This window comes from Acartia tonsa, chromosome 4 (assembly GCF_053477335.1).
Source record: "Acartia tonsa isolate MP-2025a chromosome 4, ASM5347733v1, whole genome shotgun sequence".
Classification (NCBI taxonomy): Eukaryota; Metazoa; Arthropoda; class Copepoda; order Calanoida; family Acartiidae; genus Acartia; species Acartia tonsa.
The window spans coordinates 48795341-48815522 of NC_137263.1; the positions used below are offsets into that span (position 1 = coordinate 48795341).

Consider the following 20182-nt stretch of genomic DNA (forward strand, 5'->3'; position numbering starts at 1 on the left):
ATCCTGATATGCGCATTATTTTTATTTTCACTTTCTTGCAAGGGAACTATTTCGTTTTTCAGGTTTTAATCGCCGCAATTATTTTATAGTAACAATTTTCTGATTCATGTAAAATGTGCAGAAATAGTGGTGTTATGAAAAAATGAATATTTTAGAAGAAATAAGCGAGATTTCGGAAGATCTCCAAATCAAAATAATATCATGGTTTCTCATTAGAGTAAGGAAAACTTTTTTAGCATGAATGAAAAAAATCCATCTTATATTTAATATTTTACCCAAAAGAGAAGAAATGGACATTGGAAGCGCACTTTTTTTATGTTTTACTGAAAATTCTAGTATCAAGATTTGTGAAGCAATATATTTTCATGTCAGTTTAAACGTTTATTAATTCAAGATTTCTTTGCTCGGCCTTAGTTTTTTCTCTTCATGATTTCAAAATTAAATGAACATAATAGAAAATATTTTGAGGTTAAAATTGTTTCCTTTTTATTAGGAAGGATGTGAACCAGTGAATATTTTTGCCAGAATTCTATCTGTATACAATCTGAAATCTATTGATCAACAATTAATTGACAGTCTTATTGATTTGGCAGCTTCAAATATTAAAGTAGGTTTATTTTAAGAATTACAGTTTCTGTATAATTAATATTCTGCAATTATTTAATCTGTATTTTAATACCTAATGTGTTCCAATTAATGTAGCACAATAATTAAGAAAACTCGATGTCTTTTAAAATACGTCGATTGCGATCTTTTGCAAATTTTCATCTTATTGTAGTTAATTATCTTAAAGTTTTGTTTAAATGTTGTTGCGCTAGGTTTTAGTCTGTGATATTCTTGTTATCTTAAATTTTACAATTGATTAATATGCTCCTCGCTTTATCATGAAGAACTTTCACACTTTCTTTAAGTTTTTATCATTAACATTGAAGATGGAATTAAACCTGCTTATCTAGGATGAGAGTGAAGAATTAGATATTGATGATAGCTTTCACGAAGACATTTCTGACAACAGCGTAAATGACAATAATAAGCATACTGATAAAGAAATTGATAATTCGAACAAAGTAACATGTTCCATTTGTTCAAAGGTAAACTTTTTGATAATTTTGATAGTTTACGTGTGAAAAGTTTATATAAACAATAAACATATTTACCTTATTATAATACATGATAACTCAAAATAATGCAAGTTCTAAAAGGAATTTATTTAGAAAGTTGGAACAAAGTACAAGTTGAACGAACATATCCTCAAGTTTCATGATAAAAGTAGAATAAGCTGTGATATCTGTTCAAAAGCATTTGGGTTAACAGAACTTTACAATAAACATCTAAAAGTTGTTCACAAAAATGGAAATAGTCTTTCATTAACGTTCAAATGTGATATATGTAATAAAGAATTCAAATCCAAACAAAATTTGGGAAGACACATGAAATCACATAACAAATTAAGCTGCAGTGTCTGTGATCAACTTTTTTCTGGTCGTCGAGAGCTAAAAAATCATCTTGACACTCATGGATATGTTTGTGTTACATGCTTACAAGTTTTTATGAGTGAGGCAGCATGTGACGAGCACATGAAACAGGAGCACCCAAACAAACCTCTTCAATGTCATCAATGTTCTGATTTCTTTGCAGACAACATAAGCTTGCTCAGACACCAAAAGAGTATGCACCCTCATGATGTTGTTGAAACTAACATTGAAAATGATGTTAAAATTTTACTTGTCTGTGACAAATGTCAAAAAAGTTTTAGTTCGAATTCTGGTCTAGCAAAGCACAAGTTAACATGCGAAAGTTTCGTTGAGGGTTTCAAGTGTGGTGTATGTAGTAAATTATTTCAAACAAAATATGACCTGGTAAGTTCTTATTCAGAATGGCTTCGAAATCGATTATTATCCCCTGGATTATAACCGGTTCTCAGCCATACTGAAAATCATTTATTTTCTACCAATATTAAAATGAAAAAATCATAAAATTCATAACACGTTTTTTAGCCCGGGCCTCTGTCCCCCAGGTCTAACAAAACTGGTTCTAATCTTATGATTTTTCATTTTGATATCCAAAGAAAGCTGTCTATAATACGAAACGATATATAACTATTTCAATTATTTAAGAATATTTATTTTTATTTTTTTAAAGTGAAATTATTTGTTTATATTTTAGAAAGTTCATTCAGAAAGACATTCTTCCTTGCCAAATTATCCATGTAGTTTTCAAGATTGCAGTAAAAAGTTTTATACGAAGACTGATATGAAAAGACATGTAAAGGTAGGAATTTATTGACGCAGCTGCATCTATGACTTATTTTCTCAATTCCTCCTGCGTTTCCATGTGTGCTCCGATGTTGACATGTTTTTTTATGATAAGCCTATACATTACGTACACAAACTGTTAAGATTATCGAAACTAAGAGTATTTTTTTTTAGTTTTTTTGGTATCCTGCAAATATCGTTATACAAATGAGGCATTTACTAAAAGTAATCCCATGAAAATGTTTAATTTAGGTGATCCATGAAGGCAAATTCGCCGGCTCCTGTCACATTTGTGGCAGAAAATTTCTTACTGTTGATGGAGTAGAGTGGAAACAGCACATGGACCAACACAGTCAAAACAAGTAATTGTTTTTCTTTTGTTTGATCAGTTTGTGTTTGAGATATTATTTTAATGGTATCCAATAGATTTTCTGATATATTGATTATGATTATGTTTTAATTTATTAGCATACTTGAAAAGTACAACTACATTTTTTAGTAAATCAATACGTCCCTAGCATATATTCAAAGGGTCGAAAAAGCAAAAAACAACAAAAACTAAGGACTTTAAGTATATAATATGTAAAATAAATTCATCTTGCAGCACAAAAAAGTTCATATAGATAATTTTAAGGTCCTTAAAGTGTCCATTCTGTCCGAAATCTTTTTATTCTGACAACAGTTTGAAGAGCCATGTTGTTTCTTATATGGATATCCGACCCTGGGCCTGTTCTCTATGCACTAAAACTTTTAAACGCCTGAAGAATGTTAAAGACCATGTGAGGACGCTTCATGCTATTAAAACTGATCAGGTAGCGTAGAAATAAAATAATTATCCTATACAAAAACCTTTCTATATCTGAGCTCTTTATTACAACAGATATTAAAGGATAAGTCAATGGCCGATAAATTGATATACAAAATTACCCCTTCTATAGTGTAAATAAGTGGTTGAAATGTTTGGACACTCAACTTAATAATCTAACCAATCACAAATCACTAAAGTCCCCGAAATTGTTAAGCTAACAAATAAGAAAACCTTATTATAAAACTTTGGGGACTTGTGTAATAAAAGCCCATTGTCCCCTCTCTTTCTCTCTGGGGATTGGATGGATATTATTTCACTAGTCCTGCGTATTCTCACAATACTAAATCTAACCTAAGAAAGATTTAGGAATATTCATTTTTCATAAATATTAGCTAGACAGTATTTTTTGTATGATCCACTTCTTCTTAACTGTATATTTTGTTGATCAGAATTATAGCATACATAATTATTCAGATTGAGTGTCCTGTGAGTCTATTTTCATATTATTTTTCATTTGTTCTAGGAGATCAAGTCCTGCTGCATTAGGCAGCAGAATGAACCAACCAAAGCAGATATACAAGTTATTATTAATAAAAGGTATGCAAAATATTCAGAATTTAATAGTTTTTATTTAACGGGACTTTTAAGGCACACAGATATAAGCAGGCCCCTGGCTTGTCATTTTTAAGCCATTTATTGAAAGATAGGTTCGATTCCAGCATCATTTAACCATGAACTGTTCTAGATTCTGATTTACCTAATACATTTTAAAATAGGAAGGAAGAGATGAAGAAGTTACATTCAGTACCAGATAAAGTACACGTTGACGAAGTACCTGACAATGATGAGACTTGTGAAGAACTTGAGCTAGATGTGGTTCAACACGATACTTGTCAGAATCAACAATCATTCCATCAAAACAGCCAAGTTTCTGTCATTCAAGCAAACCAGAATATACAGCTAGCTTTATAACATCAATAGATTTCTTGCTGAGAGTTTTTTTGTTGTTTATTTGTTATACTCAATTCTGTGATATTTTTGTTAAAAGATAAATATTTATTTACATTTGTAGAATTTCATATTTCAGATGTTACATTTATCAATACGAGAAATACAAAAACAATTATCAACTCAAAATATTCACGTGACAAATGTGTTAAAACAAACATTGAGAAGGATTGAACATATTAAAGATCTTAATGCCTTTGTGACGGTTAGAAATGAAGATGAAATTTTAAAAGATGTCGAAGAAAATGATAAGAATAAAAATGTTCCCCTGCGGGGGGTGACAGTTGCTGTGAAAGATAATTTTTGTTTGTTAAATACCAAAACATCATGTGGATCAAAGATGTTGGATAATTTTATAGCGCCCTACACGGCTACAGTTGTTGACCGATCAATCAGAGCAGGCGGCCTTGTCGTGGGGAAAACTAATTTAGATGAATTTGCCATGGGCAGTGGAACTATTGACTCCTATTCTGGACCTTGTAGAAATATTTGGAGGAGTGGAATTTCTTATAAACTTTTAGATAAAAATGGTTCTGAAATTGATCATCACAGGGAAATAACTACTTATCAATATTTTAGTCATTATATTTTTAACGGATTGAGATAATAAAAACCATACATTTTATCACAATAATAAAATAGTTTTATTCACAATAAGAAAACCTTTTATGCATCTAAATCTACTTAATCGTTATACCTACATACATGATAAATAATGTTATTATAGAACAGAAAGTTTACCGGAATCCTGGTCGGTTGCCGGAGGTTCAAGCGGCGGAACAGCTGTTGCAGTAGCCGCCGGAGCTGCTACAGTCGGCCTTGGATCTGACACGGGTGGAAGTGTTCGAATCCCTGCAGCCTGGTGCGGCATTCCGAGCCTTAAGCCAAGCTATGGCTTATTATCACGACATGGTTTAATTCCACTTGTAAATAGCCTTGACGTGCCAGGCTTAATGGCAAGAAACGTCGAGGACCTTCAAGTTTATTTTGAGATTTTGCAAGGGAAAGATGAGTTTGATTCGACAAGTGTTGATTATAAATGTGATGATTCAGTAGATTTTGGAAAAATTAAACTTGGTGTTCCTAGTGAATACTTTTGTGAAGGAATGAGTCATGAATGTATTAATGTTGTGAGTGAAACATGTAATTTATTTTCGGATCATGGTGTATCTGTTACGTCCGTGTCCCTGCCCAACACAGACCTGGCTGTTCCCTGCTACTCTGTGCTCAACCCCTGTGAAGTTGCCAGCAACATGGCCAGGTATGATGGAGTTCAGTTTGGATTACCTGGAGAAGACCTTTCCTTTACAGAGGCAATGGCTGCTAGTTCAAGATCAGCAGGATTTAATGATGTTGTGAGGGGGCGCATCTTGGCTGGAAATTATTTTCTTTTACGCAGACATTATGAGGAATATTACTTACAAGCACTTAAAATCAGACGAATGGTACAGAATGACTTTGTAAATGTGTTTAAAGATGTTGATTTTCTGTTGACACCAGTTACCCTGTCAGATGCGCCCAGTTATGATGACTTTATCAAGAAGGACAACAGAACACAAACAGCCAAGCAGGATCACTGTACACAGCCTGTAAATCTTGCCGGCCTACCGGCTGTCACCATTCCTGTTGATCTATCCACAAATTCACTACCATTGTCAGTTCAACTTATTGGGCCTTATGGATCAGACAAGAAATTATTAAAAATTGCTAAATGGATTGAAGATAAGATTAGTTTTCCGACGCTTGTTATTTCGTAGCCGTGATGATATTTTTTTGCTGTCTCAAAAATGTGATTGACCTTTTGAGTTAGTTAGGGTAACTAGGGAAAGGTTGGTCTCTGAAACATTATATCTAGTTTTGACGTACTGAAGTCATAAATAAATTATCTTTCTGGGCCAATTAGAACTAGAATAGGCCTTTCATGGCCTAGTAGGAAATTTATTTATGGCTTAAGTACGCCGAAATTTGTTGTCTGCAACAATTGAACGACCTTGCTCCAAATTTCCTTGTTATATTTCTTTTATAGTTTTATTAACTGCTGGAAACCAATATTTCAGATAATAATAGGGGAATGGAGCCTCGGCTTATGCAGCCGGCCAGTAGGGATCAGATTGTTGCCATTATTCGCCAGAGGGCGGAGAGAGCAGCCAATCGTGAAATGTTTGGAGTACCAGGCGCCGCCGCCGTCAGACCGGTTGGTCCCGCCATAAGAGACTTTGAACAAGCTTATCATCTAGGCGCACAGGTATGTGAGGCTAAGGATTGGTTATGAATTAATTTAAGGGGGGAGGGGAGAGTTTGTACACTTATAAGAAATAAAAATCCCCCCCCCCCCTCCTTAATTTTTCTTTTGATTGAATGTATGTTTATTAAAACAATAGCATCACAAAATTTTTGTTGGTCTCTAAATTTTTATAATAGGTTTTTATTTTTCAATATAAATTGGAAATATTTTTTGTCGTTATATAAAGCAGTTGAAAGTCTCATTGTCTACGTGTCGAAGTAATAGTAGTTGGTATTTGGTTTAATTAAGTATGTAACACTAGCAGATACGCTCACAGGGGCGATTTCTCTGGGGAGGGTGGTGGTAACCTCCCCAATAGTAATAGTTATAAACCTTCCCCAGGACCTTTCAGAAGCTACATTGTAAAGGAGAACCATATCTGCTCAGCGTTCAGCGAGATCCTTCGGTACAGACACACAAAGATTCTGTTACTTTGTTATAAAGATCATGTGGCGATTGTTTCATGAAAACTTATCATATTTTTGTTTTTAGAATGCCTGGGAAAGAATTGCAGTTGATTTACGTCCTCCAGTTTATAGACAGGAATTAAATCATTCTAAGATTGTTAAAAAATTGCTTCCAGACAATTTTTGTATTTCGATTCATTTTCCTAATTTTTTTTATGCTTTTCTCTGTTTAAATAGAAGATCATCAAAAGTAAATAATCAGATGGATGAGAAAATCAAGAGATATCTCTCATTATTTGTTAAAACTTTTACTGAACAAAAAAGGGGGAGGTCATTTTCTAGTAAATTCCGTAAAAGTGTGTAAAGGTGTGTGTGTTATAAGGCCTAAAAATAGTAGTAGAACGATAAGGTGCTCCCTATTGTTCTATTCAATAGGGAATACAAATATATAGAGCACCTTATCGTTCTACTACTATTTTTAGGCCTTATAACACACACACCTTTACGGAATTTACTAGAAAATGACCTCCCCCTTTACATTTTCAGTCGAAAATGTTTGCTTACGAGTTTTATAAATGAAATTTTTATCGTACGTAGTTTTTATCTATCTATCAGCTGATTTTATCTAAAACTTAGTCACAGCTAAAGCCATTATAAATTGTTTCTACTTCTGCTAAATCAGGCGTTTGGCACCATTATTAGAATAAGAAAATTAAGGACTACTGTTATATGACTTGCAGTACTAAAGACGTAGAATAGAGTTGGCCTATAAAGAACGATTTAATTTGACCAGGCTGCTTTGCCACCAGAAGAAGAATTAAAACCCAGAGTTGAAAGACTAACACAAACAAATTCGAACTTTAAGGTAATTTTATTTTCTTAAATATTTGAAAGCGAAGCTTCTCTATATTTGAGATTTGTAGGGTCAGACGTCCATAATGGAGTCTTGTTAACTAAGAATTATTTTCTGTATCCTACTAATAACCTACGCCGGAATTGATTAAGGTGATTTAATTTTTATTTTCCATTATGGCTTGGAAACCGATTACTGTCCATTTCTAAGCCATACTGAATAATCTGAAATCATGTAACTTATAGGCATCTAGGGGCTAAAAAAACTGGTTTTAATCTTATGATTGTACATTTTTATATTCTCGGAAAGCTGTCTATAATACTATGCGATAAATAACTATTACAAATTTCAGTATAACAGTGAGAAGGGCCTACCAGGCATGTACATATCAAGCACACCTCTATCAAAAGAAAGATCATATTTTGAACTGGAACTGGTCAGTCTGGGGGTACCACGGCCTGAGGGTGGAGCAGCTGGTGGTGGTGCAGGTGGTGCTGGACCTGGGGGAGGGGGTGGAGGTCCTTTTATTGGGTTGTGTTCTCATAGATACCCATTAGATATATTACCAGGTACATTCTGTTTTTAAAAAATCAAATACAATTAGTCCTGTACCTAATTCTAATATATAGGGGAGCTTCTTTATTGATAGAGTATTTATATCACGGTCTGTCTGACACATCAACCGTCAGTAAAAGATTGTTAATTCTTCCTAGCAAATTACTTGAATACATGATATTTATTTTTGTAGATTTAAAAAAAAAATCAAAAAACAGATTAGTTTGAAATTACTTAAATTGTGTTCAGGTTATGGAATTGACAGTATAGGTTTAAATGCTATGGAGGGGAAAGTTCACAAGGAATTATTTCAATTCATCTTTATTTTTTAAATAACTACTTAATACGAGACATTTTACAGAGATATTTTATTTTATATAAAACTTTGTGTCCTGTTATGAAGTCTTAATTTATTAGAATAATGTATTATTGTGTTATCAATATATTAAGAGGGGACATAATCTCGTAACCCAAGTATCTAGTATTTTAAAGCACCCTAGATAATAGATATTGAAATAAAAATTGGTCAGGGTCGGCCGCGCGGTCACTCTGTAGGTAAGGTTTGGCAGGCTGGGGATCGTGTTGGTTGTGGTATCAAGGTGGAAAGTCTCTCAGCAGGAAATGGTGCCTTTGTCCCAGTGTTCTTCACCAAAAATGGAAAGGAGGTAAATTAGATTATGGTTTCTTTGTCGAAACCAAAAAAGCACTTAACCTATCTACAAAGCATAGCTTTTTCTAGAAAAAGCGTCATACAATAAACGGCTATATTTTTGTGTTTCTTTCCAACTCAATTCCTAACAATCCAACATTTAGTGGAATATACAGTGTGTTTTTATTATGAGAACTTTTTTGAAAGCAATTTTACCCCACTTATAGTTATCAGAATTTAATGATTAATGGCTTATTTTCTTCGTTTTTAATGCAATTAATAGAACAACAAAAAATATTTCAGTTTATATTTAAAAAGTACAGTAAAATCTAAAATTTAAAACTTAGGTGTCAACATCTAAAAATGGTTTTAGCGCATTTTTCTTATGCTCAAATATTCAACCTTTTGCAAGAATGGCTGCTAAACACTTCAAAGTTGAGATATAGAGCTAAAAATGTATACAGATACTATTAGGGACATATACTAGAACATATTAAAGTTTTAAGGTCATATCTCAACCAGGGAGGGAGTACTGGCCCCCCAAAGTCGACTACAGAAAATCCAATATTTTTCTTGCAAAAGGTTGATTATTTGAGCATAAGAAAAATGCGCTAAAACCATTTTTAGATGTTGACACCTAAGTTTTGAATTTTAGATTTTACTGTACTTTTTATATAAAAACTGAAATATGTTTTTGTTGTTCTGTTAATTGCATTAAAAAACTAAGAAAATAAGCCATTAATCATTAAATTCTGATAACTATAAGTGGGGTAAAATTGCTTTCAAAAAAATTCTCATAAAAAAAAACACACTGTATTAGATTCTATCTCTATTTTCACAGTCATTGAATAGCATGTTTATTTTTACATACTCGATCAATTAACCAAAACAATAAAGGGGAAGGGGTTAAATAACTGTATGTCCCCACCTGTGCCGACTTTCAATTGTTCGTTTAAATATCAGTTAATAGCGTCGGAAATATTAACACAGCCAAGTCGCTACAAACGATCAAAAAGCAATTTGCTAGCAGATGAAAAGGGTCTCAAACACTAGATCCAGTTAGTTGTCAGGGTTATATACACTTATACTTAAAACTAATATATTATATATATTTTTCGATAATATATTTTAGCAGTTACAAAATAATAATGTTTAGGTTGCCAGACAAATAATACCCTACCCACCCGGTGGACTCTTCCCAGCATTTGCGCTGCAACGTCCATCCGAAGAGGTGAAGCTGAACATGGGCCTGCGCTGGAACTCATCAGAGGACGACGTCGCCATGTCCGTGGACTCGGAGGAGAAAGAGGAGTGGCACAGGCTGCACGACATCCGTCTCAACGGTCAGCTGCTGGAATATGTTGGGCGTGGCAAGTCATTGGTAGACGTGGGTTTAGCCCAGGCCAAAACTGCGCTCTGCACGCGCTCACATTACTTTGAAATAGAAATAATTGATCCTGGCTCTAGCTGTTACATTGCAATAGGTTTGGCAAGAAAGGATTATCCTAAAGACAGACATCCCGGCTGGAACAAAGGCAGCATAGCGTACCATGCAGATGACGGGAAAGTGTTTATGGGGAGTGGTACGGGGGATCCTTTTGGACCGAGGTGCTACAAGGGGGATATTATGGGCTGTGGAGTCTTGTTTCCCAGGGATTACGAGCTAAGGTATGTTTTACATCCTAAGTAATATTTTTTGGCAAGATAATTAAAGTAAACATTTATTTATAAACGTGAATTTCTCGGTTGCTATTCAAGATAGACAGTGAAGATAATATGTAACAATGAGCAACAGTATACAATTTACTTGGTCTGTCGGTCAGGCTACAAAAGACCTATACACAAAAGGACGGCCTTTCTTGGGAAGGGGGGAATTTTTTTCTAGGGGTTATTTCCAGGGTTGTCGAATTGGGCACTTTTTTTATATTGGGCGGCCCAATTGCCCAAAAGGGTTTAGGGCGGGTTTTGGGCGCCCAAAAGTGGTTTTGGGCACTCTTTTTGGGCAAATGTCGCAAAAAGCATATAAAAAGGATATAAAATAGCCTAAAGCCATAACTAGACAATTATTAGAAATAAAATAGCCTAAAACCATCTCAGGACCTATAAAAGCTCTACTGGAAAGGAGAACCATATCGGTTCAGCAGTTAGCGAAATCCTTCTCTAGATACAAAAAAGCTTACTAATTTATATAGTTAACTAGCGGCTACGGCCCTAGAGGCCTCTAGGGGCACTTGAGGAGGGGAGAGTCAAATTCGATAATCCAATTATTATATTAGATTTGAAAAGAAAAAGTAGAAAAAATTTTTTTGGGGGGATTATTTTTTTTTATATTTTTTTTGGGGGGGGGGGTTTCCTCCCCCATTTTTATTTTTAGTTTAGAAAATTTTAAAAAAAGTTTTTGGGGGAGTGTAATTTTTTTCTAGGGGCGATTTCTCTTAGGAGGGTGGTGGTACCCTCCCCCAAAATAGTTATAAACCTTCGTAGAACCTATGAGAAGCTAAGGAGAACCCGTTCGGTTCAGCGGTTAGCGAGATCCTTCGGTACAGACACACAAACAAACAGACACACATCCTGTTACTTTAGTATAAGGATATCACCCAAAAAAATAGACCCGCCCCCCCCCCCCTCTTTTTTAATCCCCTCCCCTTTTTCTCTTCCCCTAAAAGGGAGGTGCCCAAAACTGCCTAAAAGGACCTTATATTGGGCGGCCCAAAACCGCCCGTCCAAAACTGACCGCCCAAAAGCGCCCGCCCAAAATGACAACCCTGGTTATTTCTCTTGTGAGGGAGGTGGTACCCTCCTCTGAAATATTTATAAACCTTCCCAGGACCTATGAGAAGCTACATTGTAAAGGAGTACCATATCGGTTCAGCGGTGAGCGAGATCCTTAGGTACAGACACACAAATAAACTGCGAACCAAAAAAATAGGCAAATCTAAATTTGCAGAATAGCAGCTTTAATATTCATTTAGGATGATTTTACTGTTAACATAAAAAGTAGATGCATCTTTTGGTTACAAGTTTCCACTGTTCATTTTTTATTAGTCAGCACCAATGAAGCACAAGATCTCAAAAACAGCATTTTGGGTAAAAACTGGTGAACCAAAAAGATATGCAAATCCAAAACAAATCAAAAGAAAAACGATTTTTTTGCACTTTTCTTCTGTTTTAAAAATTGATTTTGATAAATTAACAATTTTTTAAGGGATTTATGCATTAACTATTATGAAATGTAGTATAAGGTAGAAATTAATGATTTTTTAAACAAGAAATATTAGAAAAAAAGAAATTCGACCCCTATCACTTTAGAGGACAGTTCCTGACCTCCAGTCTTATGGATGAAGCTAAATACATATTAAAAATAATAATTACTCCCAAAAGTATACAAAAATGATTTTTGATGTGTTAAAAAAATCAATTTTAAAATCTTGATTTTGAGGATGATGGCCTTTAAGATGCTCCTATGGGTAGTGATAGTGAGCTAAATATTATCAAAGTGCATGACCATGATAACAACTTATATATTGAACTATGGTTCAATTTTTGTATTCATAGCATCCTCCAGCTAAGCAGTATTAAAAAAGAAAAAAAATGTAATTTTAATTACTTCATTGCATAAGGTAAATACTGTCGTATTTAGAAGATGTTATATTTCTTGTCTTGAGGCTCCATTGGAGATTGCTATGACTACAAAAAATGGTACATAAGTTGATAGACAAGTTGTTGTAATGGGCATGTACTTAGATAACATTTGGCTCACCATCATCACCAATAGGAGCATCTAAAAGGACATCATCCTCAAAATCAAGATTTTAAAATGATTTTTTTTAACACATTTAAAAACATTTTTGTATACTTTTCAGGGTAATTTCTATCTTTAACATGTATTAAGCTAAATACATTAAACTGGAGGTCAGCCGCTGACCTCTAAAGTGATAGGGGTCAAATTTCTTTTTTTCTAATATTTCTTATTTAAAAAAATCATTAATTTCTACCTTATACTACATTTCAGTATAATTAATGCATAAATCCCTTAAAAAATTATTAATTTATCAGAATCAATCTTTAAAACAGAAGAAAAGTGCAAAAAAATCGTTTTTCCAATGATTTGTTTTGGATTTGCATATCTTTTTGGTTCACCAGTTTTTACCCAAAATGCTGTTTTTAAGATCTTGTGCTTCATTGGTGCTGATTAATAAAAAATCAACGGTGGAAATTTGTAACAAAAAGATGCATCTACATATTATATTTACAGTAAAATCATCCCAAATGAATATTGAAGCTGCCATTCTGAAAATTCGGATTTGCCTATTTTTTTGGTTCGCAGTTTACAAAGAGATTCTATTGCTTTATTATAAGCACTAGCCTCTAGGGGCTTTTTCCCAAAAGGTTCAAGGGAGAATTTTAAAAAAGGGGGGGGGGGTTTAATGCAACCATCTCGTAATCAGTGATTAAATGGCACTTAGAATTCGAATTTCGATCTGAAATTTTGCATGCGTAATCCTTGGTAAGTCCATTTTCCCTAAATTGAACAAAAAGTTGGAAAAGTGACGGCTGGCAGCTCAGCCGTTTTGCCGTTTTTTGCCTATTTTCAGGGCAAATTTATCATTTATTACGTAGGAATCAACTTTTAAAAACATTTTTTTGGTTTAATTCATGGTAAATGATAGCAATAACCATTTTTAAAATTTCTAGTACCAGCTGCTAAACGGCTAGAACCGGCTGTTAACGGCTGGGAGCTGCCAAGATTATGAAGGGTAGATATGGCTTGTGATATATCTAGGGGTAGGTTTTTATGGCTGCTGAGCTCAAAAATACTACCAAAAATAGTGGCCGCCCATTTATTTGGCAGCTGGGTAACAGCTGCAGCTCAGCTGGGAGCGGCCAAGAGTAGAATGAGTAGATAGGGCTTGTGACGTGTCTAGGGGTAGGTTTTTATGGGTGATGAGCTCAAAAATACTACAAAAAATAGTGAAGGCCCAGCCATATGGCAGCTGGGTAACAGCTGCAGCTCAGCTGGGAGCGGCCAAGAGTAGAATGAGTTGAATCAGTACATAGGGCTTGTGACGTGTATAGGGAAAGGTTTTTATGGATGCTGAGCTCAAAAATACTACTAAAAATAGTGGCGGCACGTCCATATGGCGGCTGGGTAACAGCTGCAGCTCAGCTGGCAGCGACCAAGAGTAGAATGAGTAGATAGGGCTTCAGACGTGTCTAGGGGTAGGTTTTTATGAGTGCTGAGCTCAAAAATACTACTAAAAACAGTGGCGGCCCATCCATATGGCAGCTGGGTAACAGCTGCAGCTCAGCTGGCAGCGGCCAAGAGTGAAATGAGTAGATAGGGCATATTACGTGTTTAGGGGTAGGTTTTTATGGGTGCTAAGCTCAAAAATACTACCAAAAATAGTGGCGGCCCATCCATATGGCTGTTGGGTAACAGCTGCAGCTCAGCTGGGAGCGGCTAAGAGTAGAATGAGTACATAGGGCTTGTGAGGTGTCTAGGGGTAGGTTTTTATGGGTGCTGAGCTCAAAAATGCTACCAAAGATAGTATCGGCCCATCCATATGGCAGCTTGGTAACAGCTGCAGCTCAGCTGGGAGCAGCCAGGATAGAATGAGTAGATAGTGATTGTGAGGTGTCTAGGGGTAGGTTTCTATGGGTGCTAAGCTCAAAAAAACAACCAAAAATAATGGTGGTCCATCCATATGGTTGCTGTGTAACAGGGGTAGGTCTGAGCATCAAAAATAGTGGCGGCCCATCCATATTGCAGTTGGGTAAAAGCTGCAGCTCAGCTGGGAGCAGCCAAGAGTAAAAGGAGTACATAGGGCTTGTGACTTGTCAAGGGGTAGGTTTTTAAGGGTGCTAAGCTCAAAAAAACTACCAAAAATAGTTGTGGCCCATCCATATGGTTGCTGGGTAACAGCTGCAGCTGTGCAGTAAGCCTTTGTTTAAGACTTAGCTCTAAGCACTTTTTAGTACTATTAAAGGATATCCAAATATTGAATATTTCAGTATTGATTTAGTTGTTAAACAGCTGAAATTGGCTGAGAACAGTTACCAACAGATAAAAGTAAAAGTTTAAGACATAGCTGTTATGTGTGGGGTAGGTTTTTATAGGTGCCAAGCTTATTAATACTCCCCAAAAATAAAAAGGCCCATCCATATGGCATTAGGGTAACGGCTGCTGCTCAGCTGTAGCTGTTACCCAGCGGCCATATGGATTGGACCCCACTATTTTTGGTAGTATTTTTGAGCTCAACACACCCAGAAAAAGTTAAAAACCTACCCCTATATTGCTATATCTACAACATATACTTTTGGCTGTTGATAACTGTTTTCAGACGTTTTTGGTAGTTTTCAGTGAAACCTAGAAATTAAAAAAGTGTTACTAGTAATATGTCCATGAAATAAAGTTATAATGTTAATTGGGCGAAGTTTAATTCTACTGAAATAATAAATTTTTTGATATCATTGACACATCACAAGCTATGTCTTAAACTTTTATCTGTTGGTAATTGTTCTCAGCCAATTTCAGCTGTTTAACAACATAATCAATACTAAAATATTCAATATTTAGTTAACCTTCCATAGTCCTAAAAAGTGCTTACAGCTGAGTTTAAACAACGGCTTACTGCACAGCTGCAGCTGTTACCCAGCAACCATATGGATGGGCCACCACTATTTTTAGTAGTAATTTTGAGCTCAGCACCCATAAAAACCTACCCCTTGACACGTCACAAGCCCTATGTACTCATTCTACTCTTGGCTGCTCCCAGCTGAGCTGCAGCTGTTACCCAGCCGCCATATGAACGGGCCGCCACTATTTTTAGTAGTATTTTTGAGCTCAGCACCCATAAAAACCTACCCCTAGAAATGTCACAAGCCCTATGTACTCAATTAACTCATTCTACTCTTGGCCGCTGGCAGCCGAGCTGCAGCTGTTACCCAGCTGCCATATGGATGGGCCACCACTATTTTTGGTAGTATTTTTGAGCTCAGCACCCATAAAAACTTACCCCTAGACACGTCACATGCCCTATCTACTCATTCTACTCTTGGCCGCTCCCAGCTGAGCTGCAGCTGTTACCCAGCTGCCAAATGGATCGGCGGCCACTATTTTAGGAAGTATTTTTGAGCTCAGCAGCCATAAAAACCTACCCCTAGACACGTCACAAGCCATATCTACCCTTCATTCTCTTGGCAGCTCCCAGCCGTTTTCAGCCGGTTCTAGCCGTTTAGCAGCTGATACTAGAAATTTAAAAAATGGTTATTGCTATCATTCACCATGAATTAAACCAAAAATATTTTTTTAAAAGTTGATTCCTACGTAATTAACAATGAATTTGCCCTGAAAATAGGCAAAAAACGGCAAAACGGCTGAGCTGCCAGCCGCCAGCCGTTACTTTTCCAACTTTTTATTCAATTTAGGGAAAATAGACCTACCAAGGATTACTCATGCAAAATTTCAGATCGAAATTCGGATTCTAAGTGCCATTTAATCACTGATTACGAGATGGTTGCATTAAAAAACCCCCCCTTTGTTTACATTTTTTTTAGATATTATAATTTTCTGTATTATATAACTCTTTAGGTATAACTTTTTATAAATCTTTATAACTTGTTATAACTTTTTATATTTATTTATATTAATTTATATTTTATAATACCTTCGAATTTTTTCTCTTTTTTAATGTCTTTAAAAATTGCTTTGCCATTAGCCTTTTTAGGGCTTCGCCCCTACAGGAGAAGGAAGGTTTCACAATCTTTTTGAATTTGAAAAAACAAAGTTTAAAAGAAGAAAAGAAATTTAAAAAGAAGAAATAAATCTAAAAATATAAAAAATATAAAAAATATAAAAAAGTATAAAAAAATATAAAAAGATATAAAAATGAAGAAATATGTAAAATTATATAAAAACATAAAAAACATTAAAATGGGAAAAAATACGAATTTTTTTTTGGGGGGGGGGGGAATTTTCATTTTTGGGGGGGTTTGGGGTGTCTTACTCCCCAAGAAAATAGCTTAAAACCCCTACAGGACCAATAGGTATATACCCTGAAGAGTAGAATCCAATCGGTTCAGTGGTTACAGAGATCTTAAGGGACAGACGGACAGATATCATTCTACTTTGTATTATAGATGAATATAAATATTGTTAGATCTGATAGCGAAGAAGAGGAGCCTCTGGGAGGAGGGGAACAATACGGAGACCTTCCCCTGGTGTGGGGGGAGGAGCCAGATAGTTCTCCTATCTATCTACATATCTATCTATTGTTAGATCTGACAGTGAAGAGGAGGAGCCTCTGGGAGGAGGGGAACAATACGGAGACCTTCCCCTGGGGTGGGGGGAGGAGCCAGATAGTGGAGAGGAGGAGGAATATTGTCAGGCAGTTAATCTGCAAAAACAGGGAGACAAAGTTCAAGTATTCTTCACCAGGTAGTAATCTATATTTGGACTTGAAAATTTGTTACAATATGGAACCAGCAGAAACTAATCATTAGTAAAATATTAGTAAAGGTTTCGTCGTTTAATGAGGGGAAGTATTTTGGTATGTTGGTATTTATTAATTCCACTAACTAACATCATTATGGTATATCAAGAGTAAGTTTATAAGAAATATATGATTGATGTGATAAGATAAATATTAGAGATTACATTACTACAATAATAATTTTATACCTTTATTGTAAGAAATTTGAGTAACTGATAGGGATGGGTCAACGCTTAATATTAATAATGACTTTTATATTCCACCCTCCCCCCACCCCCCCCCAAAAAAAAAAAAAAAACTTGTTGGCTATCCCTTTTTCTGTCATGGATCGTATTAATGTGTCTTGTCGTTTTCTAAATACCATGACTTGAATATTCTTGACTTTTGATTTATGAAACCTTATTGATTGTTGTGGGTCATTTCTCGCTAAATAAAAAAAATAATATCTTTAATTTTAAACATTAGCTCTTAATTTTCAAAGATTTCATACATCTTGTATAATTTCAGAAATGGCAAATTAATTGGTAAGAAGGACGTGTATCTACCAAAGGGTGGTTTCTACCCAACCATTGGAATGATGAGCAGTCAAGAAAAAGTAAAAGTTGAGCTGAGGCCACTGTCTGGTTAATTCACCAGTTTTTTTTTGTTTTTTTTTGTAACCCTACCGAATAGTAAGAATAGCGCAATAGCCTATATTTTTTCCGTAATGAAGGACAGTAGGGTAAAAAGCGTTATCCGAAATATCATTTATCATTATGCAAAATTTGCATCGGATAACACTTTTTTTCTGTCTCCGTTTTTATACTTGAAGAACGTATTTAGAATAATATATTCATTAAAACATTGTGCTTAAAATTATGTTATTTATAATCAATTTATACGCATCAATAATATTAACATTAGGTAGATATTTTTAAAAAGTAGAAAAAAAGGATAAATTATTTGCATCGATTAATAAATCTGCATTTTAATTGTAAGTGACACATTGGGATTAAACGTGAACAAATGTATATTGCATAGACATTTAAAGTAAACCTGCAAGAAATACACTGCTTTAACCGCTGAAAGACTGTCACAAGTAGACCCAATACCTCTCACAGAAACCGATTATTTTTAGTAGAAATTTTGAAAATGGGAGTTTTATTGTAAAAATGTAATCAGTTACAGGTATTGTAACTTTGTGTCCAAAATATGCTCATAATTGTGCTTCTACCTGACGTAATTTAATATTGAAACTTCTATAGGTAACGAGTGCTGGAAAATTTTTAAAACTTTTTTTAAAATTTTCATGTGTATGTGAATTTCAAAATTTTCATCCACCTAAATTGTCATTTTAAAATGCATATAACTTTTTTGTTATTGAATCTGATGGCTTCAAAATTGGGGTATTTGGACTATTTGTGGCAGACTTTCAGCTGTGCATTTCTTGCAGGCTTCCTTTAGAAGCATTGAGTAAAATTTCTACATGTATGCTAGCCAGTATCTTCTACCTACGGAGACAAAAACATGTTTTAATTAACATTATTAAATGGCAAAACTTTTGACCTCCCGTTCGTTAGCAGTACTGAGCTGGATCTTTAAATCATTTTAGTGGTAAGCCAGATCGGAGTGAGCCAACTTTCCACCAATGAGAGCACGGCATTTTATGAAATGCGCGCTGTGATTGGCTGAAATTCGGCACACCCCGATCTGACTCACCACTTAAATGATTTAAAGATCCAGCTCTGCAGTCTTTTGTTTACAACTATGTAGGTAAATTATGAAATACTGTAAATATTTTTTTATTTAATGCGAAAATTAGATAATTTTTGTACTTGAACCCTGTGCTTTAAGTATTTATTTCTTGTTGTGATCACAAGGTAATGCTTAGAATTAGCTATCAATTATTATTATTATAATATAAATTTACATTATTATTTGAAAATTTATTTGTTAAATATATTATTTCAACTTAGTGTGTTTCTTTTTTTTTATTTATTTGTATTCATTTGCACATTGTGATACGTGTAAAATGTTATAAATATAAAAATGTCATTTTAAATTAACTTTAACTGTGATGATTTTCTTTCCTAGTGTTTAAGCAATAGATAGTTATGGATAGTAGATTGTCCCTGCCCTCCTAGCCCCCCCCCCCCCTTGGGCTTAAACCGCCTTAAAAATGGACGTGATCTTAATTTTTAATTTTAATAAAAATTTCAAATATGGCCAATTATTTAGATATTTACTTTTAAAACCTTAGGTATTTTATTGTTCATAGTAATTTTTCTATAATATTTTTAAAATAAAGGGGGGGGGGGGGAAGGGACACTTTTTGAAACCAAAACTAAGAGTCAACAAAGGAACTCAACTAAAAAAAGGGTTACAGGTCTGAGATTTTGCATGGCAGTTGCTTTATAGGGGTACAATATGGAACTGTGAAGAAACGGCGGCGCAACCGCCGAAAACCGCCGTTTCCCGCCGTAATTTTTGTTGCCTTTTCTCGGCGGTTTTCGGCGGTTGCGCCGCCGTTTCTTCACAGTTCCATATTGTACCCCTATAAAGCAACTGCCATGCAAAATCACAGACCTGTAACTCTTTTTTTTAGTTGAGTTCTTTTGACTTTTAGTTTTGGTTTCAAAAAGTGTCACTTTCGCCCCCCCCCCCCCCCCTTATAAGTTTGACAAAAACAAAGCATTCGACGAATTTTACAGTTTTTTTGTCGCTTTTCCGATATCGTTATTTTTCTTGCCATTAGTTCTTTTCATTAAGAAAGTAAGCTATCTAGTGAATATTAGCGTTTTACTCGTGTCTTAGAATATACTAAACACCTTTACGGAAGATATGCGAAATAGACCTTTTATTTATTGATGGCAAAGCTGTAATAGAAGCAGC

General features: G+C 34.9%; 3 protein-coding genes across 10 annotated transcripts; all 3 read left to right on the top strand.

Annotated features, from left to right (window-relative positions):
- The first annotated feature begins 78 nt into the window (after positions 1-78).
- Positions 79-4151, top strand: LOC145317553 (uncharacterized). Of its 2 annotated transcripts, none has more exons than XM_080158692.1 (9): positions 79-217; positions 494-607; positions 957-1091; positions 1215-1859; positions 2167-2271; positions 2508-2617; positions 2890-3067; positions 3587-3660; positions 3840-4151. In XM_080158692.1, exons 1-9 carry the CDS (start codon positions 143-145, stop codon positions 4033-4035), a joined length of 1632 nt encoding a protein of 543 aa, XP_080014818.1. In that variant the 5' UTR covers positions 79-142; the 3' UTR covers positions 4036-4151. The 2 variants fall into 2 exon arrangements, with proteins under 2 accessions (XP_080014818.1, XP_080014820.1); XM_080158694.1 differs by having other exon boundaries at positions 107-217; positions 1219-1859.
- LOC145317557 (glutamyl-tRNA(Gln) amidotransferase subunit A, mitochondrial-like) lies at positions 4151-6129 on the top strand. Its single transcript, XM_080158699.1, has 2 exons — positions 4151-4601; positions 4804-6129. Exons 1-2 carry the CDS (start codon positions 4151-4153, stop codon positions 5826-5828), a joined length of 1476 nt encoding a protein of 491 aa, XP_080014825.1. The 3' UTR covers positions 5829-6129.
- A 13-nt stretch (positions 6130-6142) lies between these two features.
- Positions 6143-19265, top strand: LOC145317554 (SPRY domain-containing protein 3-like). Of its 7 annotated transcripts, none has more exons than XR_013879028.1 (10): positions 6143-6316; positions 6848-6895; positions 7553-7627; positions 7968-8184; positions 8420-8470; positions 8699-8835; positions 9976-10487; positions 16979-17256; positions 17819-18904; positions 19028-19265. XR_013879028.1 is itself a non-coding variant. In XM_080158695.1 (9 exons), exons 1-9 carry the CDS (start codon positions 6143-6145, stop codon positions 17830-17832), a joined length of 1506 nt encoding a protein of 501 aa, XP_080014821.1. In that variant the 3' UTR covers positions 17833-19265. The 7 variants fall into 7 exon arrangements, 2 of the variants coding, with proteins under 2 accessions (XP_080014821.1, XP_080014822.1); XR_013879029.1 differs by having other exon boundaries at positions 17819-18340; positions 18744-19265; XR_013879030.1 differs by having other exon boundaries at positions 17819-18340; positions 18755-19265.
- The last annotated feature ends 917 nt before the right edge of the window (positions 19266-20182 follow it).